A 24434-nucleotide genomic window follows, 5' to 3' on the forward strand; every position below is an offset into this window, starting at 1 on the left:
GAATTCTTTTTTTTTTTTTTTATTTTATTTGAGAACATACTGTACAGAGGGGTTACAATTACATGGGCAGGATAATACATACATTTCTTACCAAGCATTGCAGCCTCCTCCTTTGTTTACCCTTCACCTCCCTTCCCAGCCTCCCCCCTCCCCCCCACCCAATCATACCCCCCTCCCCCCCACCGACATTGTAAAGCTGGTTTTGACATGACATTTTGTACTTCTCATTGTTACAACAGGTCCACCTGAATCCTTAAACGACTTGTTTGTCCCCGTCTCCTCCACATGTTATACTGACATCAAATATAGTGAAAGTGGGGGTTACACTGTGGGGGAGGGACATACAAAGCAACAAAGAAATAATCTTATAAATGCGTTAGAAACACATGCATGAAAGAAACAAAAACATTAAAATACATATTTGAGGGCTCGTTTTCCTAACATCACATTCTCTGACTTTTTCCGCTTGACTCATACCTATACTAGATATTGCAAATAAGGGAAACCATGGGACCTATGTTTCTTTGGGCCTGGCTTACTTCACTTAATATAATTTTTTCCAAGCCTTTCCATTTCCTAACAAATGGGGAAATGTCATTCTTTCTGATGGAGGCATAGAATTCCATTGTGTATATATACCACATTTTCTTGATCCATTCATCTACTGAGGGGCATCTGGGTTGGTTCCATATCTTAGCTATGGTAAATAATGCTGCAATAAACATAGTTGTGCTGGTAGCTTTAATGTGGTCTTTTTTGTAAACATTAGGGTAAATGCCCAAAAGTGGGATTGCTGGGTCATAGGGGAGTTCTATGTGAAGTCTTTTGAGGAACCTCCATACTGCTTTCCAAAGTGGTTGAACAAGTTTACATTCCCACCAACAATGAAGTAAGGTTCCTTTCTGTCCACATCCTCTCCAGCATCTGTTGTTGTTAGAGTTCTTGATTTTTGCTGTTCTAACTGGAGTGAGGTGATATCTCAATGTTGTTTTGATTTGCATTTCTTTTATGGCTAGGGATGTTGAACATTTCTTCATGTGTCTATTGGCCATCCTTCTTTCTTCTTCAGAGAAGCTTCTCTTTAAGTCTTTCGCCCACTTACTTATTGGGCAGTTGTTTCTTTGAGGATTTGTTGTTGGGTGGTTTAATTTTTTGAGTTCCAAGTATATTTTAGATATGAGACCCTTGTCCATTGTATGGCTAGTAAAGATCTTCTCCCAATCCGTGGGCTTTCTATTGATCTTGCTAGCTATGTCATTTGCCCTGCAGAAGCTCTGCAACCTTATGCAATCCCATTTGTCCAACCTTTCTTTGATTTGTTGTGTTTCCGGGTCTCTATTCAGAAAATTTCGGCCTGAGCCAAGAAGACCCAGGGTTTCTCCTATTCCATCCTGTAATGTTTTCAGAGTGTCTGCTTTGAGTTCAAGGTCTTTGATCCATTTGGAGTTGATTCTGGTGCAGGGTGATATATAAGGATCTAGCTTTAGTTTTCTACATGTAGTTAACCAGTTTTGCCAGCACCATTTACTGAAGAGGCTGTCTGTCTTCCATTCTATTGTTTTAGCTCCCTTATCGAAGATTAGATGGCTATAGGTCTGTGGGTTCATTTCTGGGTTTTCAATTCTATTCCATTGGTCCTGAGGTCTGTTCTTATGCCAATACCAAGCTGTTTTGATTACTATGGCTTTATAGTAGAGTTTGAAATTTGGTATTGATATTCCTCCAGCAGTGTTCTTTCCGTTGAGGAGCGTTTTTGCTATTCGGGGTCTTTTATTGTTCCATATGAATTTTTGGATTGCCTCTTCTATTTCCTTGAAGAATGAGGGTGGAATTTTGATAGGTATTGCGTTGAATTTGTAGCTAGCCTTGGGAAGTATTGCCATTTTCACGATGTTAATCTTTCCAATCCAGGAGCATGGAGAAGAAATAAAACTCTCCCTCTTTGCAGATGACATGATCTTGTATTTAAAGCATCCCATAGACTCCACTCCCAAATTACTCAAGCTGATTCAAAACTTTGGCAAAGTAGCAGGTTATAAAATTAACCCCCAAAAATCAATGGCTTTTCTGTATGCCAACAATGAGAAAAGTGTGGCTGAAATTAGGAAAGCAACTCCATTTGTAATAGCCCCACAAAAAATAAAATATCTAGGAATTAACTTAACTAAAGAAGTGAAGGACCTCTATGAGGAAAACCTTAAAATCTTGAAAAAGGAAATCAACACAGAACTTAAAAAATGAGCTGGGAATTCTTAAGGTTCCCGCCCCCCCTCCTCCCAGAGCAGCTGGCACTGCCCCACACTTTCAGTTTTGTTTTGTTTTCTTGTCTTTCCTGGAGAGAAACGAAACTCAACAGAGAGCACAGAGCGACCGGGTGACAGGCACAGAATCGCACCATGGAGGATGGCTTCCAGCTTTGCGGGAATTGGTAAGAGGCCACTCTAGAGCAGCTGGCCCAGGCTGCCTGGAGAGAGAAAGCGAGGAGCAAGTGTGTGGTTCTCGTGCAGGTGCCCCCAAGAGTGCAGGCAGGTGGGGACCGGGGGATCCTGGCAGCTAGGTGAAAGCTAGAGCTGCCTCAATTTCACTGCACTTCAAGGGCAATAGCCTACTGGTCTGCTCTTTCTTCTCAGGGATTATAAATGCTAAGTCCTCACACACTGATATGTGAAAGCAAAGCGCCCACAGGTTCTCCTGAGCCATCCCTATACTCAGGGGGCCGGGAGGTGGGGCTGGCAGACAATGGTGGGGATCAGGACCATGTCAGTAAGCGAAAGGAGCTGGCCCAGAGAGGGACTTCACTCTGGAACATCTCCACTGCACAACTTTGCTCCAACAGGACTTCTCTAGATCTCAGGACTAGAACAAGCTCAGAGTAGAGAAGGAACAAGCCAGATAGAGCAGAGGAAGAACAGATAGGGATGGTGGTAAGGCCACTTGTGTGTGTGGTATGTGTTAAGAGAGCTGGTGTAGATGCAGAGCAGTGCAGTTCAAATGGTTTTTCTCTGGCCTCATCTCAGGTTAGGGCCTGAACATCCAGGCCTGTAGGGCTATGGCCTCTATATTTCTTTTTCCCCCACACAGTTGCCACCAGCAAGAGTTGATGAAGAAAGGAAACATTTCCTGATGATACAGACAGTTAGAATTTGTTTTTAAAAGTGTGTGTGTGGGGAGGGGGGGGGGGGGCTGGGAAGGTGGCTCAGTGGTAGAGCGCTTGCCTTGCATGCATGAGGCCCTGGGTTCGATTCCTCAGCACCACATAAGCAAAATGAAAAAAGCCAGAAGTGGTGCTGTGGCTCAAGTGGTAGAGCGCTAGCCTTGAGCTGAAGAGCTGAGGGACAGCGCCTAGGCTCAGAGTTCAGGCCCCATGACTGGACCACCCCCCCCCCAAAAAAAAGTGTGTGTGGGGGGGAGGCTGGGAAGGTGGCTTAGTGGTAGAGTGCATGCCTAGCATGCATGAAACCGTGGGTTCAACTTCTCAGTGCCACATAAACAGAAAAGGCTAGAAGTGGCGCTGTGGCTCAAGTGGTAAAGTGTTAGCCTTGAGCAAATGAAGCAAGCTCAGGGACAGTGCCCAGGCCCTGAGTTCAAGCCCCAAGACTGGCAAAAATAAAAATAAAAGGAAAAAAAAGTGCCCAGTGTTGGTGGATCACTACTCAACAGGCTGAGATCTGAAAATTGCTGTTCAAAGCCAGCCTAGGCAGGATGGTTCTTTTTTTTTTTTTGGGTCCGGTCGTGGGGCCTGAACTCTGGGCCTGGGCACTGTCCCTCAGCTCTTCAGCTCAAGGCTAGCGCTCTACCACTTGAGCCACAGCACCACTTCCGGCTTTTTTCTTTTTGCTTATGTGGTGCTGAGGAATCGAACCCAGGGCCTCTGGCATGCAAGGCAAGTGCTCTACCACTGAGCCACCTTCCCAGACCCTTTTTTTTTTTTTTCTGTGTTGGTCATGGGACTTGAACTCTGGGCCTGGGTGCTGTCCCTCAGCTCTTCAGCTCAAGGCTAGAACTCTACCACTTGAGCCACAGCGCCACTTATGGCTTTTTCTGCTTATATGGTGCTGAGGAATCAAACCCAGGGCTTCATGCCTGCAAGGCAAGCACTCTCCCACTGAGCCACCTTCCCAGCCCCAGGAAGTTTCTTGAGACTGTTATCTTCAGTTAACCACCAAAGAGCCAGAAGTGAAACTGTGGCTTAAGAGCTAGAGTGCCAGGCTTGAATGACAAGGCTAAGGGAGGGGCATAGTAAAAATAAAAATAATAATAATAAAACCTCAGGGCCTGGGCACTGCCCCTTTTTCAAGCTCAAAGCTGGTACCCTACTACTTGATCTACAGCTTCACTTCTGGCTTTTGGTTGTTAATTGGAGATAGAAATCTCATAGACTTCCCTGCCAGGTCTGTCTTGGAACTGTGATCCCTCAGATCTCAGCCTCCTGAGTAGCTAGGACTGCAAGCCATGGCACTTGGCCTTAAACTGTACATCTTATAGTGCCAGTTGGCACATTTTGAGATGTTATATACCATCAGGGAAAAAAAGCATTGTCCTGGTTCTAGACCAAGATAAGAAAGGCAGAGCAAGTGGTGTCTCCATTATCCTATTTCAGTGCTCAAGGCCTGGGTGTGAAATGGGGTTCTGTGTTTATACCAGGACACTAAGCCTAGCCTTTTTCTTTCCTTGATCCTTAGCAAAAGAAGTGTGGCCTCTGCCCACTTCACCCTCCATGAGGCCCACTGCCTGCGGTTCCTGGTCCTTTGCCCAGAGTGTGAGGAGCCTGTCCCAAAGGAAAAGTTTCAAGAGCATCAACAGAATGAGCACCAGCAGGTAAGCAGCTTCAGGAAGGGGCTAAGGCTCAGAAGCTGGAAGACAGTCCTTCCCTGCCCCCCATCCCACCCCAGAAGCCATGTAACCCCTCCACACCCACTGTCTGGGAAAAGGAAACATAATCCTGACTTTTTTTTTTGGTAGTAAACTGAATCTGCTCTCAGTTTCCCTTTTGGCAGTCTTTCCCTGCAGGCTTGTGAGTCTGGCCAGACAAATAGCTCAAGCTGTAGAAAATGTGGAATGGAGTTTGAGATTTTGGAAGAGCAACAGCATGAATTAAAGACTCTAGAAGATGAGCTTTTTTTTTTTTTTTTTTTTTTTTAAACACATCAGTCCCTCTTGGTGCCTCTTGGATTTCTTTCTGGAAATCTTGAGTTCAAGTGTTGGTTTTAACTTAAACTGACCCAGCAAACCCTTCTTGAGCACTAAGCTGAGCGATGGAGGGAAACAGAAGGTGGCCAACCCTGGTCTAGGAAATCACAGGTCCAGCAAGGTCCCTGAGCCAGGATAGATATGGGAAGGCATGGTGCAGGCTGCAGCATGTTCTGTGTGTGTGTGTGTGTGTGTGTGTGTGTGTGTGTTAGCTGAAAGTGCAGAGAGACCCTTGTTAGAATTGCATAAGAGTCAGGTACCATTTCCTCTCTATAACCCACAAGCAGGCCAACCCAGACAAAGGAGAGGGAGAAGGTAGGCAAGACCAATAATAAAGATGTCCTCTCACCAGGTTCTGGTGGTGCATGCCTGTAATTCTAGCTGCTTACAAGGCTAAGACTGAGGATCAGTTTCTGAATCTAACCTGAGCAGGAAAGTCCATGAGACTCTTATATCCAAATAACCAGCAAAAGCCAAAAGTAGAGTTATAGCTCAAGTGGTAGAGCACCAGTAAAAAAGCCAAGTAAGGGTTTAAGGCTCTGAGTTCAAGCCCCAGTACTGGACCACACACTAAGATATCCTCTGACTACCCTTCCCCCCTGAGTAGGCTCAGGGTGCATTGGAGAGCCAGCCCACCTCAATGACACAGGCCCCTTACCCCCGATACTGAATAGAAGGGCTTTCTCTGGTACATGAAGCCAAGAGAGTTTGTATTCCTTGGCCATCACTTTCTCTGATTGGCTTCACTTCCCCAGGAATCATGGCTAATGTCCCCAATCTACCCACAATCCAAGAAGCCAGTCATTCTGACCCTGCTTCCTCCCACAGACCAAGGAACAAGAGGAAGACCCCATTAAATGCAAGTTCTGTGAGCTTTCTGTGCGGCTCAGCAAGCTGGAGATCCATGAGACCCACTGTGGCAGCCGGAGAGAACGCTGTCCACACTGCGAACAGCTCATCACACTCCGAGTGATGGCCCAGCACACAGATTTCTGTGGGAGCAACCAGGCTGGATTTGGAGAAGGTGAGCACAGAGATAGGCCGAGGAGGACAATGCCCAGGACCAGAGCATCTCCTGGAAAGGATGCAGGGCCTAGAAGCACAGTGGAAGCTGTGGGTCTCCATTCACCTGGCTATTCTAGTTCAGCACTGTATCTGCCTTCTGGCCAGCAGTGGCCCTTAAATGACTGGTCCAAGGAGAATGAGAGGACAGCGGTGGGAATTTGTGACTATACATACAAGTAAGCCCTGAAACTGAGAGGTTTTCTGAAATTCTTCCACATAATCTTTGTTGTTGTTGTTGGTCATGGGGCCTGAACTCTGAGTCAGGGCACTGTCCCTCAGCTCTTCAGCTCAAGGCTAGCACTCTACCACTTGAGCCACAGCACCACTTCTGGCTTTTTTCTGTTTATGTGGTGCTGGGGAACCAAACCCAGCGCCTCATGCATGTGAGGCAAACACTCTATCACTGAGCCACCTTCCCAGCCCTCTTCCACATAATCTTAGCCTGGTAGTACTCACCTGAATCTATTAGTAGTTGAAGAACAATTTAAAAAAACACCTGTCTGTGTAAAGAGAATGAAGAAGAAATTAGACTGCGCATTCATGCTGCCAGAACAAAATCTTTTTCCACCTTCAGCAATGGCCAGAAGCCAGAAGCTACAATAGCTTCAAACACTCCTAATCCAATTCAAGGACCTCTTTTGTTGTTGTTTTTGTTGTTGTTGGTGGTGGTGGTGGTGGTGGTGGTGGTGGCGTGTATGTGTGTGTGTGTGGTTGGTACTGGGGCTTGAATTCAGGGCCTTGCACTCTCCCTTAGCGTTTTTGTTTTTACTCAAGGCTAGGATTTCACCACTTGACTCACAGCTCTACTTCCTGCCTGGGCTGGCTTTGAACCTCGATCCTCAGATTTCAGCCTCCAGAATAGCTAAATTTACTGGTGCCCAGCTGCCATGACCTCTTTATGGAAGTGTGTTAATTAAGGACAGAGCCATCCATGTGATAGATCCTTGTAGGCTTTACTGGTTGTTTTGAGAACATAATAACATGTGAAGAGACACAGAAACTCTTTAGACAGTAAATCCCTCTAAGTAGGCAATTTTCTCTGTCAAAACTGGTCAATGGAAAAACTGACAAGTGTGAGATTTATGTATATTTCCTTCACCCATTGGGCCTGGGCTTCCACACAAACAACCCAGTCTCCAGCACGACACAACTCTAACACAAGGATGTGTACAATGAACACCTGTCTGGAAGGCAGCACCTGGAGAGGGGCAGAAGGAGTCTCATTGGATTAGCCAGGTTTGGCTTCTGTGGCACAACACGCTTCATCTCCTTAGAAACCAGCTCTGGGCTGGGAATGTGGCTTAGGGGTAGAGTGCTTACCTCACATGCATGAAGCCCTGATTTCGATTCCTCAATACAACATACACAGAAAAAGCCAGAAGTGGTTCTGTGGCTCAAGTGGTACAGTGCTAGCCTTGAGCTGTGTTGCCCCTCTGGACATAAAGGCCATGATGTGGGTGACTTAGCCAAGACTGGCCTGTGTGGCCAGGGGTGTTGTCATTACAGGAAACTCTAGACCAGGCAGGCTGGGTGGAAGAGTGTACTCAAGTCATGCAGGCTGTCACAGACAGCTTGGCCAGCCATTGCCAGGGACAGTTATAGATGGTGTTGTTTCTGTGCTTATTTAGGGAGAAGAGTGCCATCTGAAAGGAAAATCCACTGTGTTTCTTGCAACCAAATGATTCCAGGAAATATATATATCCACCACATGGTAAGTAGCAATTCATCTCTGTGTGTGTGTGTGTATATACAGTACCTGGGCTTGAACTCAGGGCCTCATATTCTCACTTGGCTTTTTCACTCAAGGCTGGTGTTCTACCACTTGAGCTACACTTCCACTTCTAGCTATTTGCTGGTTAGAGATAAAAATCTCATTTCTTCTGCCTGGGCTGGCTTGGAATCATCTGTCTGTCTATCTGTCTGTTCAGATACATATAAATGTGTATGTCTATGTATATTTTTTTCAGTTGTTCCCAAAGGGGCTTTCATGCATTGATTAAGGTGAACTTAGCATGCATACTTTGTCTTCTTTGGTGCCCAGCTTTCAAAGAGCATCCTCTGAGCCTCACCTACCTTCAAGACCTAGGCATTGCTGTTTGGAGTTTGGTAGGGCGTGCATTACAGTTCTCTGTGAGCTCCCTGGCAAAACTCAGTGGCTTCTTCTCCATATTTTCCATAGAGAAGTTGGTATTAGACTCCTCCCAGACTTCTTCCATCATCCCGCTAAACACTAATTGTTGTTTTTGTTTTTTGTTTTTTGTGTTTTTTTGGTCAATCATGAGGCTTGAACTCTGGGCCTGAGTGCTGTCCCTCAGCTCTTCAGCTCAAGGCTAGCACTCTAACACTTGAGCCACAGTGCCACTTCCAGTTTTTTGGTCGGTATTGGAGATAAACGTCTCAAGGAGCCAGGTGCCGGTGGCTCACACCTGTAATCCTAGCTACTCAGGAGGCTGAGATCTGAGGATCATGGTTTAAAGCCAGCCTGGGCAAGACAGTCTGTGACACTCTTATCTCCAATAAGCTACTAGAAAACCAGAAGTGGCGCTATGGTTCAAGCGGTAGAGCGCTTGCCTTGAGCTGAAGAGCTCAGGGACAGTGCCCAAGCCTAGAGTTCAAGCCTCACTACTGACAAAAAAAAAATGTCTCATGGATTTCCTGCCCGGGCTGGCTTTGATTGAACAGCGATCCTCAGGTCTCAGCCTCCTGAGTAGCTAGGATTACAGGCATCAGCCACTGGCACCTGGCTCCATGAGACTTTTATCTCCAATAAATGACCAGAAAACTGGAAGTGTGCTCAAATGGTAGAGTGCTAGTCTTGTGCTGAAGAGCTGAGGGACAGCTCTTGAGCTGAAGAGCTGAGGGACAGCGCTTAGGATTACAGACGTGAGCCATCGGTTTCCAGCCCTAAACACTATTTCTTTCCTTTCCTTTTCCATGTTTTCCTTTGAATAGAGGATTGAACACAGGGCCTTGCGATTGCTAGGCAAGTACTTTATCACTTGAACCATACCTCCAGTCCTTCTGCTTGTTTTAAGTTTGCTTTTCAGATAGGATCTCAGGCATTTGTACAAGCTGGCCTCAGACTGAGATCCTCCCAGCTCTGCCTCCAGAATCATTGGGAATCATAGGCATAAGCCATGATGACCACCCCCAAAGCATCATTTGGTGCCTTGCTAGGCCCTGTTTTGGTATAAGATGGAGCATTTTCATTCTGGGAAACTTACCAAAGCTCTTCCTCTTTGGGTGGTGAGCTATTTACCATGCCAAACCCTTCAGTCAACAAATAGACTATCCAAACTAAAGATACCTTAAGACACTGGTGGCTCTTGTTTATAATCTTAGCTACTTGGGAGGCTAAGATCTGAGGATTTGAGATTCAAAGCCAGCTTAGGCAGAAAAGACCATGAGACTCTTATCTATAATTAACCAGCAAAAAGCCAGTCAGAGGCACAGTTCAAGTAGTAGAGTACCAGCCTTGAGTGAAAAAGCCAAGTGAGAACTAGAGGACCTGAGTTCAAGCCCTAGTACTAGCAAAGAGAAAGAGAGAGAGAGATACAGAGACAGAGAAAGACAGTGCTTAGAGATGACCTCATCCTTTGTTACATTCTTTGCCTTGTTTTTTATTCTTGCTGTAAAATACATGTATAATTCGCCATCCCTTCCAGTGTTGTATAGGAGAAGAAGCATCTCATTTCCAATTCCCTACCTGTGTGGACACTTTTCTCTCATTCAAGCACCAAGTCAAGACTGAGCCCATGTTTCTTCCTGTAGCCAAAGTATCAGCTAATGTGCATAAACCATGTATTAGTCCATTTGCACTGCTGTAACAGAAAACCATGGTCTGGGTAACATACAGAACAGAGATGATTTCTTACAATTCTGCAGCCTGGAAGTTCAAGTGAAGATGCTGGCAATTAGTGTCCTGAAAGCCTTTTTGCTTCCTCTTCCTAGGACAGACCACAAATGGACAAACTAGCACAATGCTGCAGTGAAACCTCTTTCATTTATTTATTTGTTTGTTTATGATGGTACTGGGGTTTGAACTCAGGGCCTTGTGCTCTGGCTTGAATTTTTCACTGGTGCTCTACCACTTGAGCCACACCTCTACGTCAGGCTTCCTTCTGGTTAATTGGAGGAAAGAGTCTCACTGAGTTTCCCATCTGGGCTGGCTTCAAACCTCAATTCTCAGATCTCAGCTAGGATTATAGGCATGCACCACCAGCACCTGGTGAGAGTACATCTTCATTATTGGTCTCTCCTACCCTCTGCCTCTCCTTTATCCAGCTTGCTTGGCTGTAGAGAGGAAATGGTACTTGACTATGTCAGCCAAAGCCCTTTTTTTTCTTTTTTCATTTTTTCTTTTTTTTTTTTGGCGGTCATGGGGCTTGAACTCTGGGCCTGGGTGCTGTCCCTCAGTTCTTCAGCTCAAGGCAAACGCTCTACTACATGAGCCACAGTGCCACTTCCGGTTTTCTGAGTAGTTTATTGGAGTTAAGAGTCTCACTGACTTTCATGCTCGGGCTGGCTTTGAACCTTAATCCTTAGCTCTCAGCCTCCTGAGTAGCTAGGATTACAGGGGGAGCCACTGGTATCCAGCTCAAAGCCCTTTTATAAGGTCTTAATCCCATTAATGAAGGAGGAGCTCATGTGACCTCATCGTCTCTTAAGGTCCCCTATCTTTGTGTGATAGCACATTAGCAACTTGGAATTGGTGGGCACACATTCAGGTGTTAGGCAGACAAGCCTTTATGCTGGACACTCTCCCCACCCCTCTCGTTTGCCAGTCCTGGGGCTTAAACTCAGGGCTTGGGTATTGTCCCTGAGCTTCTTTTGCTCAAGGCTAGCACTCTGCCACTTGAGCCATAGCAGCATTTCAGCTTCAAACCCTGGGCTTCGTGCATGCGTGGCAAGCATCTACCACTAAGCCACATTCCCAGCCCCATCAGAGTCTCCTTTCTTCAATATTACTTGTTCTGGACTTCCCTTCTTTTGGCAGTCCTAGGATTTGAACTCATGGCCTTGTACTTGCTAGATAAGTGCTCTACAGCTAAGCTACATCTGCATCCCTTTTTTGAACTAATTCTTTTGTGATAAGATCTCACTTTTTGCACCCGAACTTCAGTTATATTTCTTGCAGTCACTGAGATGACAGGAGTATACCACCACACCCAGCTGTTGCTTGAGACTCTGCTTGGGCTGACCTCCAACCCAAATCTTCCTCACCTCAGCTTCCTGAGTAGCTAGGATTACAGGAATGAGCTATTATGTCAGGCTTGCCTGACTTGTCTCACCTAAGATTAAAGTATCTTTGTAAGTTTTTCTGTTTTTCTTTTCTTTCTTTCTTTCTATTGGGATTTGAACCAGGACTTTCAGCTTGCTAGACAGACATTCGTCTATTTAATTTATGTCCCATCCTTGACATGGGAGGTTCAGTTACTTGGTTGACTATATTAAAGTTGAAGTCATTTTAAAATGTTGATGTGCCACTTACAATTGCAGGGTAAATGCTGTCCAGTCTCAGAGTCTGTGAAACACCATCCTCTTGGAAAGCCAAAACTTTCTCCTCCATCCCTTCCAAGTCAGGCTGATGGAACACAAACCTCTACATCAGAGAAAGATGTCCGTCCAAAGGAAAAAACCACCATCAGTTCACATCCCTCTAAATGTTCAACAAAGCCTACAGTAAGAAGCAAAAGCAGAAGCATGGATTTGCCTTTGAAGTCTAAGCCTAAGCTGAGGGCCGCCTCTCCCACAGAAGAGCAGTCAGCTTATGACATTCTAAGGAGATGTTCTGAGTGTGCCATCCTGCTTCCCTTGCCTACCCTAAACAAACACCAGGTACCCTCTTCTGTGTTCTCTCTCCCTCCCTCCCTCCCTCTCCCTCTCTCTCTCTCTCTATATATATTTTTTCTTTTTTTGCCAGTCCTGGGGCTTGAACTCAGGGCCTGGGCACTGAGTTTCTTTTGCTCAATGCTAGTGTTCTACCACCTGAGCCATAGTGCCATTTCAGGGCTTCATGCATGCTAGGCAAGCACTCTACCACTGAGCCACATTCCCAGCCCTTCTGTGTTCTCTTTACCTCACTGGGAACTGCCTGGATTTTGGAAATCCAAGGCATGGCCTGGTTCTTGTGGCTCCCACCTGTAATCCTAGCTACTCAGGAGGCTGAGATCTGAGGACTGCTGTTTAAAGCCAGCTGGGGCGGGAAAGTCCATGAGACTCATCTACAATTAGCTACCAAAAAGCAGGAAGCAGAGTTTGGCTCAAGTGATAGAGTGCTAGCCTTGAGCAAAAAAGCTAAGGGGTTGAGTTCAAACCCCAATATTGGTGCATGTCTGTACACACACACACACACACACACACACACACACACACACACACAATCCAAATGTGCAAGGTGTGCACAAATGCTGCAGCTGGCCAGCTCTTCTTTGTCTCTTCTTCCTTTTTTGTGTCCCCACGTGCTTTCTTTCCAGCATTTGTCATCTAGTTTCTTTGTGTCACCCACAGCAAGTACTCTGAGGCTTGGAAGTGAATGAATGAAGTCAGTCTCTCTTCTAGGATAGATAAGGCAGCAGAAGCTCAGAGAGCAGAAGTCTTTTATGCTGGTACTGGGGCTAAACTCATTGCCTCATACTCTCACTCCACTTCTGTAGCTCAAGACTGACCCTCTACCACTTGAGCCATATCTCCACTTCCGGCTTTTTTGCTGGATAATTAGGAATAAGAGTCCTGGGCTTTTCTGCCTGGGCTTGCTTTGATCCATGATCATCAGATCTCAGCCTCATATGTGGCTACAATTATAGGAGTAGCTACATTTTCTTTTCCTTCTCTGAACTAGGCATCTTGTATTATTTGAGGGAGGAAATCTATTATTTATCCATATACATTCACATTTGAAGTACTATTGGAACTTTTCTTTGCATTTTAATAAATTAAAATTTAGAAGTGCCCAAGTAAAACAATATGTTCCCTGTTTTGTTATTGTGGTTGTTTGGAAATTGTGTGTGTGTGTGCGCGCGTGTGTGTGGGTGTATGTGTGCATGCACACACATGTGCCTGCTAGTACTGGGGTTTGAACTCAGAGCCTCATGTTCTCCTATAGCTTTTCTGCTTGAGGTTGGCACTCTGCAACTTGAGCCACACCTCACTTCTGACTTTTCTTTCTTTCTTTCTTTCTTTCTTTCTTCCTTCCTTCCTTCCTTCTTTTCTTTCTTTCTTTTTTTTTTTTTTTTGCTGGTCCTGGGACTTGACCTCTAGTCCTGGGCACTGTCCTTGAGATCCTTTTTGCTCAAGGCTAGCATTCTAACACTTGAGCTACAGGGACACTTTCAGCCTTTTCTGTGATTAATTAGAGATAAGAGTCTCACAGGCTTTCCCTCTGGTTGGCTTCAAACCACAATCCTCACATCACAATCGTCCAATCTCAGCCTTCTGAGTAGCTAGGATTACAGGCATGCACCACCAGCTTTTAGCTACTTCCAGCTTTTAGCCAGTAAATTATAAAAGTCTGAAGGATTTGACTGCTCAAGCTGGCTTCAATCCTAAATCCTTATATCTCAGCCTCTTGAGTAGCAAGGATTATCAGCATGAGCTACCCATGCCTAGCTAACATACAATTGCTGGAGTACTAGGCTAGTTTATTGCAAGTGTTCTGGAAGCTGGACAATATTTTTCTTTTGTGCTGGCACTTTACATTTTTTTATTTTTATTGTAAAGGTGATGTACAGAGGGGTTATAGTTACGTAAGTTGGATATTGAGTACATTTTTTTGAGTACATATCTTTACTTCATTTTCTCCAAGTTTTTTCCATCCCAACCTTTCTCCCCAACAAGTTGTATAGGTCACTTTCAACATAGTGTCTAGTGAGTATCACTGCTGAAATGGCTCACCTTTTATCTTACTTCTGTGCTTCCCCTTCACAAATCAGATACACTTACATATAAGACAAAAGGTACAGAAATCATGATGCTGGTACTGGAGGCTGAAGTCAGGATCTCACACTCATGGCTTTTTGTTCAAGGCTGGTGCTCTACCACTTGAGCCACATTTCCACTTGGCTCCCAGTTTTTCTATGGTGTGGGCATCTTCTCGTACACCCTCTGATGGTGACCACCTCTTCTAAACACTGCCCTGTCCTCCCATACTCTCTTGTCTCAATGGGCTCCATGCTATTTCTACACCCATGTGTCTCTGAGCACCTGAGCCTAGCACTCAAGCTTTGAGATATTTAAAAACTAGTGCTGGATGCCTGTGGCTCATGCATGTAATCCTAGTTACTCAGGAGGCTGAGATCTGAGGATCACAGTTTAAAGCCAGCCTGAGCAGGAAAATCCCTGAGACTCTAATCTCCAATAAACCACGAGAAAATCAGAAGTGATGCTGTGGCTCAAGTGGTAGAACATTAGCCTTGCGCTGAAGAGCTGAGGGACAGTGCCCAGGCCCAGAGTTCAAGCCCTATGACAAAAACAAACAAACAAACTAGCAATGCTCACTTGAAACATATTGAACTTTAAAAATATGTGTTTCTTTAGGTGAAATGTCAACATTTAGCTTCATTACGAGAAAAACAAGTGAAGAACCAGCTAGATTTGGAAAGAAAAGGTATCCTGAATTTAGATTTCCTGTTTACATGGCTTTCCTGCTTCTTCCCTGTGATGGTCTTTTACTTGTGGAAAGAGAGGGGATTTTAGAAGAAAAGGTTTAACCTTGAACTCTTTCTTTTCTTTTTGAACAGGCATCAGCTTACCCCAAGATGACCAGGAGAGAAAAATTCTGGATTCCGATTAGGCCTAGGAGACCTGCAGCTGGGTTCCTGAAGAATTAAAGCCAAGCAAAACAAAACCACACTCTCCCAGAAAGCTTCCTGCTCATCATTTTTATGCATTGCTTACTGGTTTTCTGGGTAATTGATCTCAGTTCAGGCAGCAGATCAGACAGTAGAGGGGGAAGAAGAAAAGAAGGAAGGCGAGAAACAGTGGGGAGAGGGAGAGCAGAAGCTGGATTGGTGGACAAGGGACATGTAAGCGCGAAAGGGGGAGGAGGGTCACTGGTTTTCCGAAGGGAATTGGGGAGGAAGCCTGGAGGAATTGGGGAGATGCAATTTCCCTGAGGGAAAACAGTACACTCAACTTTCTGCCTGGGCTTTGGGAAAATCCTTTACTTGGCCTGCTTAAGGAAGATACGCCCCACCCAAATGGAGAGGTAGGAGGGGGGAAGGTTCTTAAGTTTGTTAAGTTCAACTCCAGCTTGCTTAAGGCTTTCCCAGGCAGGGGCTGGTGTCTCCAGAAAGGAAAGCGGAGCCCCAGCCCAGATCGCACCTGTCTTCCAAAAGAGGAGGCACAGGAGCTGAGTCTCCCTAAGCTGGACAGGGCTGTTCGGGCTGGAGAGTTCAAGTTCAAGGCACAGCCTCTTCTTCGCAGGGGCGGGCGCAGGGCCATGCTTACCGGGCTGCTCATCCCCCAGCCCCTAGCCAAAACCCCTTCCTGGACACTCCACGTGCGGCTCCTGCGCCCACTCACCAACTGAGCTGACAGCTTGGGGCTGGGGTCCCTTGCAGCCCAGTGGGGATGCGCGGGTGGCGGCGTCACAAAGGTGGCCGGGTGCAAGGCTTTTATCTGGGCGAGAAAGCCGGACTCAGACTCGGTGCTTGCAGAGTTGGCTTCGGAGCAACAGCGCGGGCGGAACAAGCAGCTCGCGGTCCCTGCGGCCCAATCAGGGCGCAGCAAGCGGGTAACGGGCTAGCGTGGAAAGCCGGCGCGTGGTGCCCTGGGCGCAGGCCGGGATGGTAGTGGGGCGCTGCAAGTGCCTCTTGGAGCTGCTTGTCCTCCTCCCCCTGCCTCCTCCTGAAGCATCTGGCGTGGCGGGAGGTTCTCCCGTTCGTGGTGATGCGCAGCCCTGAGCTTTCCTTCCCAGATTGGCAACACCTTTGTTTCTCCATTTGTGAAACGCAGAGATGGTGCAGAAGTCCTGTGTGGAAGCCCACTAAGGACAGTTCCCAAGGAGAGAGCATTTCCCCCTGCCAGGCAACCCCTCACCAGCTCCCAACACTAGACTTGTTTGTGTGCCAGTACTGGGGCTGGAACTCAGGGCCTGAGGCTCACTGTTCCTTAGCTTTGTCACTCAAGGCTGGTGCGCTACTACTAGAGTCACACCTCCACTTCTAGCATTCTGATGGGTAATTGGAAATAGGAGTCTTATGGACTTTCCTACCTGGGTTGGCTCCAAACTATGATCTTCAGATCTCAGCTTCCTGAACAGCTAGGATTACAGGTGTGAATCGCCAGTGTCTGGCTCAGATACTACCTTTATAGAGGGAGGGACTACAGCACAAAGAAATGAATTAACTTGATGAATGTCACACGGTAGTAAGTGACAGGTCTGAACCCAACCCTCCAAGCTACCCTGTTCCTCACTCGTCATAAGAAGCAGGTGCTCATCTCCTTCATTATATATGATGTGGAGGCTCCTTGTTAAACTCTAGCCCACCAAACATATCCCTTCTTCCAACCCCATCCCTGCTTCTTAAATGCCTAATGACTCTTCCTGCCTGTAACTTTCTCAGGGCTGTCATTTAACTCTTGACCATACTGGGGATGGAATTCAAGGCAAGCTTTTCTTTTTTAAAAAATTAGCTTTCCTAGAGCACTTTCTATGAGTCCTTGATTCATGCTGCATGGTCCTCACCCTTGGGAGGTTTACAAGTAATTGGAGAGACATCCCAATTTTTTCATTTGTTAAATTCAGTTTGCAGCTCAGCATCTCCTAGATGGTCTGGAGGCTGAGATCCTGAGGATCAAGGTTGGAAGCCAGCCAAGGCAGACAAAACCAAGGGATGGTTGTTGTTGTTGTTCAGGTACAGGGACTTGAACTCAAAGCCCTGAAATCCTGCTTAGCTTTTTCATTACAAGCTTGGCACTCTACCACATGAGCCATACCGCCACTTCTGGTTTTTACTGGTTAATTGGAAATAAAGAGTGCCACAGACTTTTCTGCCTTGGCCTAAGAGATTCCTATCCCTAATCAATCAACAAAATGCTGGAAGTGGTATGGCTTACATGGTTGAGCACCAGTCTTGAGGGGGACAAAAAGCTAAGCAAGAGTGTGAGGTTCTGAGTTCAAGCTCTAGTACCAATACCTAAATTAATGAATGAATTAGTGAATTAATTTTAAAAATTTGCAAATTCAAGACATCCAAGTAGTATCTACTTCCCTAAATATTGCACACAACTCATGCATTCACAATTCTGTGACTTTGCCCAGAATTTTTGTTTCCTCTGCCTGGAATAGATTAGTTTTTCCTCTACCACCACCAGACCATCATGGCACACTTACCCTACAAAACAACCAGCTTTCACCTCTTCTGAGAAGCCCATTCTCCTTCCTCACTCCCACAGAATTAGCCACATCTACTGTGCTACCCTAGTCCTGGAGGGTAGCTGGATTTGTGTTCCCAGGTTGACTGAAGTCCTTCCATGGGGGGCTATGTTATGGGTCTCTCTTTAGACTCCCTGCAGTGTGCACAAGCCAAACCCAGTGTTCCCAGGATGGCAGAAGTTCACTGACTTGAGTTTCATCTGTTTGCCATGTAATGGCTCTTCTTTTTCACTCTCTACAGAAAACAGGTGATTGCTTTTCTCTGCTCACTCTTGGAAGCCCTGCTCCCACGCAGCAACACCGTCCCTCCCAGTTCTCTGATGGATGAAGAAGGTGACCTGATCCAGCCTCAAGACCAGAGCTGCTGGGCTTCCCTGCCCGACGTGTGCCTTCGTCGCGTTTTCTGGTGGCTGGGAGACAGGGACAGGTCCAGGGCGGCCCTGGTCTGCAGGAAATGGAACCAGATGATGTATTCGGCTGACCTCTGGCGCTACCGGACCATCACCTTCAGTGGAAGACCATCCAGGGCACATGCGTCGGAATTCGAGTCCGCCCTGTGGTATGTGAAGAAATTTGGTCGTTACCTGGAACATCTGGAGATCAAGTTTCTGAATCCGTACAATGCCGTCTTGACCAAGAAGTTCCAGATCACCATGCGAGGTCTGCTCGCATGCCTGGGCAAGAGTAACAGCCGTCTGAAGTCTCTCTCCATCCAGCACCTGGAGATGGACCGTCTGGTCTGGAGGAACAGTATCAGGAACTCGCTCATCAAGAGCTTGAGTTTCTTCCTCAAGAAGATGGGCAAACACCTGGATCAGCTCAGCCTGAAAGGGGCCAGGTTGACGGTGGAGCAAGGCTGCAACATCCTCAACTCCCTGAGCTACCTGAAGAATGTGAGCCTGGCCTCGGAGCTTAACATCGAAGATTTCTTCAGCCACCATCTAGCTGTCTACAGCAGCCCCCAGTTCCACAAGACCATGAACACATTCTGCAACCTTACATCCCTGACACTCAACTACAACTGTATCTCTGATGAGCTGCTGGAGAGCTTGGGTGAGAACAATGCCAGCACCCTTGGGACCATGAACATCAAATGCCACATTCACGACCCCCATGGGCAGGTGGTCTGGGGTATGTCCTGGGCCAAGCTGGCTAAGCAGGCCAACAACCTGAAGGTGAACTTCTTCTTTGAACGGGTCATGAAATACGAGCGTTTGGTTCGGATCCTCCTGCAAGAGATTCCCGTGAGGAGTGTCAGCCTCCGAAGCTGCTATTTTAGTGATCCAGACTGGTCCATGCGGCCCACTCTCACCGACCTCCTGCCCACCTTCCGGTACACTCTGCAGGTAAGAAGGAAATGAGAACTGGATGCTGGTGGGGAGTGATTGCCACTAGGATGAGCAGATTTCTAGAGGAAAGCCAGCTGCCACCTGTTCCTTGATGCCCCCCTCCCCCCAATCCCACACCAAAGTCCTAGGAAGTGATGCTAAAGGCACCCTCCCCAATGCACCAAAGGCCACGGCAGGTAAACACCTGCTTCCTTCCTATATGTGCGGTGCAGGCATTGTCTTGTAGACTGTCAACCAAAGAAGAGACTTCTATTCTAATCAGCTCAGAGCTGCGAAGCCTGAGCCAGGAGATGCTTTGCAGGTAAGCAGCCTCTTTCCACCTTTCTACCAGGTTGGAGCCACACACAGGAGACCCTATGTATGCTAAGTAGGAGGGCCTATTCTACCCACTTACTACAGGGCCTGGTAATGGGAAAGAGGAGAATGGAAAGAACCAACCAGGTAAAAATCCAAGTTTGACTTAGGCCACTGAAGAGTTTGGAGGTTCTGGGCCTATTCTTTACTGGGGCAGCTTCTCCACCTATAAACCCAGGATTTTTGTCCTTTCTAAGATTCTCAAACAGCTCTAACAGGCACAAATAGCACTGCTCACACCAGGGTGCTCATAAGCCTGAGGTATGCAGGGCAGCCATGGTTGAGGATCCTTTGTGCTGCAGAAGAACTGAAGTTTGGTCATCAGTCCACTTCAGGAGGGCTGAGGCCAGCACCCTGGTCTTTGGTCTCCTAATACATCGCCTTCAAATTCTAGGCTTTTGTTTTGTTTTGTTTTGTGGCTGTACCAGTTACCTGTGGTAACTGTGCTAGTATTTCTATTTCTTGTCTTGAGTCGAAATCAAAGAATTAATCTGAGAGGCAAGGAGTGCATTTTCAAAGAAGAGTTTTCAAAGATTGAGAACTCAAAGGTGCTGGTAGGTCATGCCTGTCATCCTAATTGCTTAGGGATCTGAGATCTGAGAATACTGATTCAAAGCCAGCCTGGGCAGACAAATCTGAGAGACTTTTTAATTAACCAGCAAAAACACAGGAGTAGAGGTGTGGCTCAAGTGGTAGAGAGTCATCCTTGAGCAAAAAAGCTAAGCAAATGAATGAGGTCCTGAGTTCAAGCCCTATATACACAAGCACGCGTACATGTGTGCATACACACACACATACATACCTTAAGACCCCTTTTATTCTCTATGGAGGATTTTTTGGAGTATTTTGGAGTATTGAGAGTATTTAAGCAAATTAGAGTTTGACCAACAAGTCTAGATTAACTCAAGCCATTACTATGCATCTGCTTCATGTTTATACCTGGATTTTTAATCAGGTACATGAGATGCAAATAATATTCATGAGCTACTAAATAGAAAAAAAAAAATCCCTTACTGGGCACTTGGAGGTCATGGAAAAACTGCACATGCTTTGGGAACTAGTTAGAATTGCAAAAAAGAACTGGGGTGACAATCCATACAAAGGATGTTTCGAAGCATTTCTGGGTTATTTGGGATGATTTCATTCACATCTATTTGATGTATTCCCACTCTCTGCTCACCTCTGCCTTGTGTGTCCAGTTCCCTGTATCAGTATTGGGGTTAAACTCACACTTGCCTGACAAATGCTCTACCACTTGAGCCACATGCTTCCAGCCTTTAAATTCTGGGGTTTGCAAACCTGCATGTCTACTTGTGAGGTCATTCTCAATTCTCTTCTTCTAAGATCTAAACCTCTAGTGCCTTGTCTAAAAAGCTACCAAGTCATCATAGCTATCTGACCCAAAGCCAGGTCAAGGAGATGTCGTGAAATGACCCAGCCAGCCTCAGCTCCTCTGTCCACACATGCCTCCTCTCTTGGTATTTTCCAGAAATTAACTTTTGAGTTCAACAATAACCACGAGTCACTCGATGAGGAGCTACACCTCCTCATCCTGTCCTGCAGGAAGCTTTTCTACTTCAAAATCTGGGCTTTCCTGGATGTTAGGTTTGTGGAGCGGATCCTGAAAAGCCAGGAGGAGGGGCAATGTGCCCTGCGCACACTTAAGGTAAGGGCTTCTAGGACAGAAAGCTTTGACTCTAAGAGGTAAGTCAGAGATGAGGGGGGAAGTGGGGACAGCCATTGGCACCCGATGCCCACTGAGGGAAAATGACTTGAAGTCTTCTTTTCAGTACCACTGGGCCAAAGGTTCTGTGTCCGTGGATTCAACTAATTGCTGATTGAAATACCTGGGGAAGCCAGGTGCCGGTAGCTGTAATCCCAGCAACTCAGGAGGCTGAGATCTGAGGATCGTGTTTGCAAACAGTCCAGGCAGACAAACCAGAGAGACTCTTCCCTCGAGTTAACCACCAACATGCCAAAACCAGCACTATATCAAAAGGGAACTGTGGCCCAAGTGGTTGAGCACCAGCCTTGAGCAAACAGTCAAATAAGAATGAGACCCTGAGTTCAAGCCCCTGTATCAGCACAGAAAAACAAACAAACAAGCAAACAAACAAAAAAAGAACAGAAAATAACTGGGGTCGGGGAGATTATGCCTGTCCTGAAGATGTATAGACCTTCTCTCTTATTGTTATGCCTTAAATGATACAGAATAACAACTATACAGCATTATTATCAGGTATTATATATGTGTAAATACTTGTAGTACCTGTTATAAGTGATCTAGGGATGATTTATAAAGTACATGGGGGACACAAGTAGGTGATATGTAAATATGACATCATTTTACATAAAAGACTTAAACATCCAAGGATTCTAGAATTTGAGGGGGAGGTCCTGGAATGGATCCCTTGTGTATGACTCTAGCTGTGTTTGGGCTTTTTCTAATTGTGTGTGTAGATATTTGCACACTTGTTGTCAGGTCCTCAATGATGTACTCACTCCTGTGTGTGTGTGTGTGTGTGTGTGTGTGCATGTGTGTGTGTTTCTCTATTGATGCAGGTAAGAATTTATACAAACAGATATGAGACAAATGAAGAGGACAGGACCCTGAGAGAAATTCACAGAAGGTACAGAAAGCTGATCGATTCAGAGCTGAACTATTTTGTCATCGCCTATCCCATGATGTAATAAGCACTCTCTAGAGGAAGAAAACCTAGGTACACTTTGAACCTGAAAACCTGGTGCCTAAAGAACAACACCGAGAGCACCCCAAACCTCTGTCTTCTCTCTCCTTTTTGGCCAGTTCCACACCAACATGAACAGCCTGGCCAAGGCTGGGACTGCTGGTGGTGGGATGGCCCCGGGTGACTTAAAAGTGCCATCTTTACCAACTCTCTGGGGGTGATTGCTTTTTGTCATGTGGTTTTACTTTTTGTCATCCTCACTCAGCCACTGAGAAAAAAAAAAGCCAAAGCAGTTTCCTACTAATGGAGGCTGAAGCCTGCTCACTGGTGGGCAGCCTGTGGGCAGACAGAAACCGCTAACCTGCATTCCCTGTTTAGAATGTGGCCTCCATCCCAATGACCTCTGTGTCAGAGCCACCTGACCTGAAGTTGCCTGGGCCAGATGTCGCATCAATGGAAACCGCCAGCCTGTGCTTGAAGTGGGAAAATGCCTGTTTTTTTCTCAAGGAACCTACTCACCACTGGAACTCCATCCCCAAGAAGAAACTCAGCCCAACTGGCCAGCTTAGTGGACATGGATCTGCTGCCTTGCTCAGCCTGTGTCTCCTTTCCTTTTGCATTGTGGCTGCCCGGTGCCCAACCTGCTCTGAGCCGGCAGTCCTCAGTGTGTGACTGAACCAGGAGGAGTCAGGACACCCACATGCATGAAGAATTTCTAATATCATAGAGAAATGTCGCTAATGCAATTTTAAGGTGAAAAAGCAGGACACAAGACTACATTTAGTGTGGTATCGATCATATGACACACACACTAAGGATTTGTGTGTGTGTGTGTGTGTGTGCGCATGTGTATGTGTGTGTGCACGCACGCGAGTGTGTGTTTGTAATGAGGCTAGGACTCCGGACCTTACCCTCTTATTTTTTCTGCTCAAGGCTCGTGCTCTACCACTTGAGCCACACCTCTACTTCTGACTTTTTGCTGGTTAATCGAAGACTTGTCTGCCAACTGCAATCCTAAACCTCAGCCTCCTGAGTAGCTAGGATGACAGGCATGAAGCACTGGCAACAAGTGGATTTTTTTTTTCTTAAAGCATAGAAACAACCAGAAATATTGATTTTGGAGGATAGAATTGTGGGTGATTTCTGTTGTTCTGGTATGTTTTCCAAAATTCTCAACTTTTCCACGGTGTAATCTGATGCATTTCAAAGGATGAGTAATTACAGTTCCTGAGCTCTTGCCACAAACTCGGGCTTTATCTCTGCACATGCTTGTATAGTGGTCTTTTTCAACAGATTATAAAACAATAAAACACCTAAATACTTTTAGTCAGCTACTCATTTCAGATTTCACATCTTGCCTTTTGTGTGCTGTGTCCATATTTATATATTTCAGCCCTATTTTTTTTTTACCAGTCCTGGGCTTGAACATTGTCTCTGAGCTTATTGCTTAAAGCTAGTGCTCTACAACTTGAACCATTCTTCTTCTGGCTTTTGGGGAAATAAGAGTTTAATTGGAGCACCTGTGGTTCGTGCCTGTAATCCTAGCTACTCAGGAGGCTGAGATATGAGGATCACAATTCAAAGCCAGCCTGAAGTCCAAGAGACTCTTATCTCCAATAAACCACTCAGAAAACTGGAAGTGGCACAGTGGCTCTAGTGGTAGAACACTAGACAGACAGCGTTCAGACCCAGAGTTCAAGCCTCATGATCTACAAAAAAAAAAAAAAAAGTTTAATTGGAGATAAGAATCTTGTGGGCTTTCCTGTCTAGGCTGGCTTCAAATTGAGATCCTTAGATCTCAGCTGTCTGAGTAGGTAGGATTACAGGCATAAACCACTGAAGACTGGCCTCAGATCTTTATGAAAGTTCTGTTAAACTTGTACTTTTCCATTTCCAAAGCACTTTTTAGAGAGAAACCAGATGGTAGGAAGCTCCAGCAGGGTCTGACCTTAAGTCACTGGAACTGGAAAGACCTAAGGAGCGGTCCAGTACCGTGTGGCCCAGAGGTGGCAACTTACTGGGATCAGAGGGGGTCTCAGCTAGAAACCAACCCATTGGCAGGTAGACCAATTTAATAAGTCCTTTGTGCCTTTCATCTCAAACATGGAATCTAAGCATAAATATCTCTGTACATAAAACATGTTAACATACTCAAATGGAAGTTTACTTGCTTAGCCAGTGTACATCCATCCCCAAACTCAAACCCTCATGGCACAAACAAAGCCAAACAAAAAGTACTGTATAAGCAAACTCAAACATCAATGACTGTTTTTGTTTGTTTGTTTGTTTGGGGGTTTTTTGCTGGTCCTGGGTCTGAACTTGGCCTGGGTGCTGTCTCTGAGCTCTTCAACCCAGGGCTAATGCTCTACCACTCACCACAGCACCTCTTCTGGCTTTTTCTGCTTATGTCGT

The 24434-nt window shown here is 46.0% G+C and overlaps 2 protein-coding genes across 6 annotated transcripts; both read left to right on the plus strand.

Annotated features, from left to right (window-relative positions):
* The first annotated feature begins 2342 nt into the window (after positions 1–2342).
* On the plus strand, positions 2343–15110 carry Xaf1 (XIAP associated factor 1). 2 transcript variants are annotated; one of them, XM_042680652.1, is made up of 7 exons: positions 2343–2428; positions 4683–4818; positions 6019–6214; positions 7884–7966; positions 11755–12093; positions 14791–14860; positions 14994–15110. In XM_042680652.1, the coding sequence occupies exons 1-7, from the start codon at positions 2397–2399 to the stop codon at positions 15044–15046; spliced, it is 909 nt and encodes a 302-aa protein (XP_042536586.1). In that variant the 5' UTR covers positions 2343–2396; the 3' UTR covers positions 15047–15110. The 2 variants fall into 2 exon arrangements, with proteins under 2 accessions (XP_042536586.1, XP_042536587.1); XM_042680653.1 differs by lacking the exon at positions 14791–14860.
* A 21-nt stretch (positions 15111–15131) lies between these two features.
* Fbxo39 (F-box protein 39) lies at positions 15132–23348 on the plus strand. Of its 4 annotated transcripts, none has more exons than XM_042680650.1 (4): positions 15132–15161; positions 17874–18978; positions 20825–21001; positions 21898–23348. In XM_042680650.1, exons 2-4 carry the CDS (start codon positions 17953–17955, stop codon positions 22024–22026), a joined length of 1332 nt encoding a protein of 443 aa, XP_042536584.1. In that variant the 5' UTR covers positions 15132–15161; positions 17874–17952; the 3' UTR covers positions 22027–23348. The 4 variants fall into 4 exon arrangements, 3 of the variants coding, with proteins under 3 accessions (XP_042536584.1, XP_042536582.1, XP_042536585.1); XM_042680648.1 differs by lacking the exon at positions 15132–15161 and adding an exon at positions 15210–15278; XR_006147601.1 differs by lacking the exon at positions 15132–15161 and adding an exon at positions 21126–21574 and having other exon boundaries at positions 17359–18978; positions 21898–21959.
* The last annotated feature ends 1086 nt before the right edge of the window (positions 23349–24434 follow it).

This window comes from Dipodomys spectabilis, unplaced genomic scaffold (genome assembly GCF_019054845.1).
Source record: "Dipodomys spectabilis isolate Male_0828 unplaced genomic scaffold, ASM1905484v1 ptg000062l, whole genome shotgun sequence".
Classification (NCBI taxonomy): Eukaryota; Metazoa; Chordata; class Mammalia; order Rodentia; family Heteromyidae; genus Dipodomys; species Dipodomys spectabilis.

Coding starts and splice junctions, on each gene's coding strand:
- Xaf1 (XM_042680652.1), top strand. CDS start 2,397: ATGGAGGATGGCTTCCAGCTTTGCGGGAATTG. Junction 4,819..6,018: donor AACAGAATGAGCACCAGCAG/GTAAGCAGCTTC, acceptor TTCCTCCCACAG/ACCAAGGAACAAGAGGAAGA. Junction 7,967..11,754: donor ATATATATATCCACCACATG/GTAAGTAGCAAT, acceptor TTACAATTGCAG/GGTAAATGCTGTCCAGTCTC.
- Fbxo39 (XM_042680650.1), top strand. CDS start 17,953: ATGGATGAAGAAGGTGACCTGATCCAGCCTCAAGACCAGAGCTGCTGG. Junction 18,979..20,824: donor CCTTCCGGTACACTCTGCAG/GTAAGAAGGAAA, acceptor GGTATTTTCCAG/AAATTAACTTTTGAGTTCAA. Junction 21,002..21,897: donor GTGCCCTGCGCACACTTAAG/GTAAGGGCTTCT, acceptor CTATTGATGCAG/GTAAGAATTTATACAAACAG.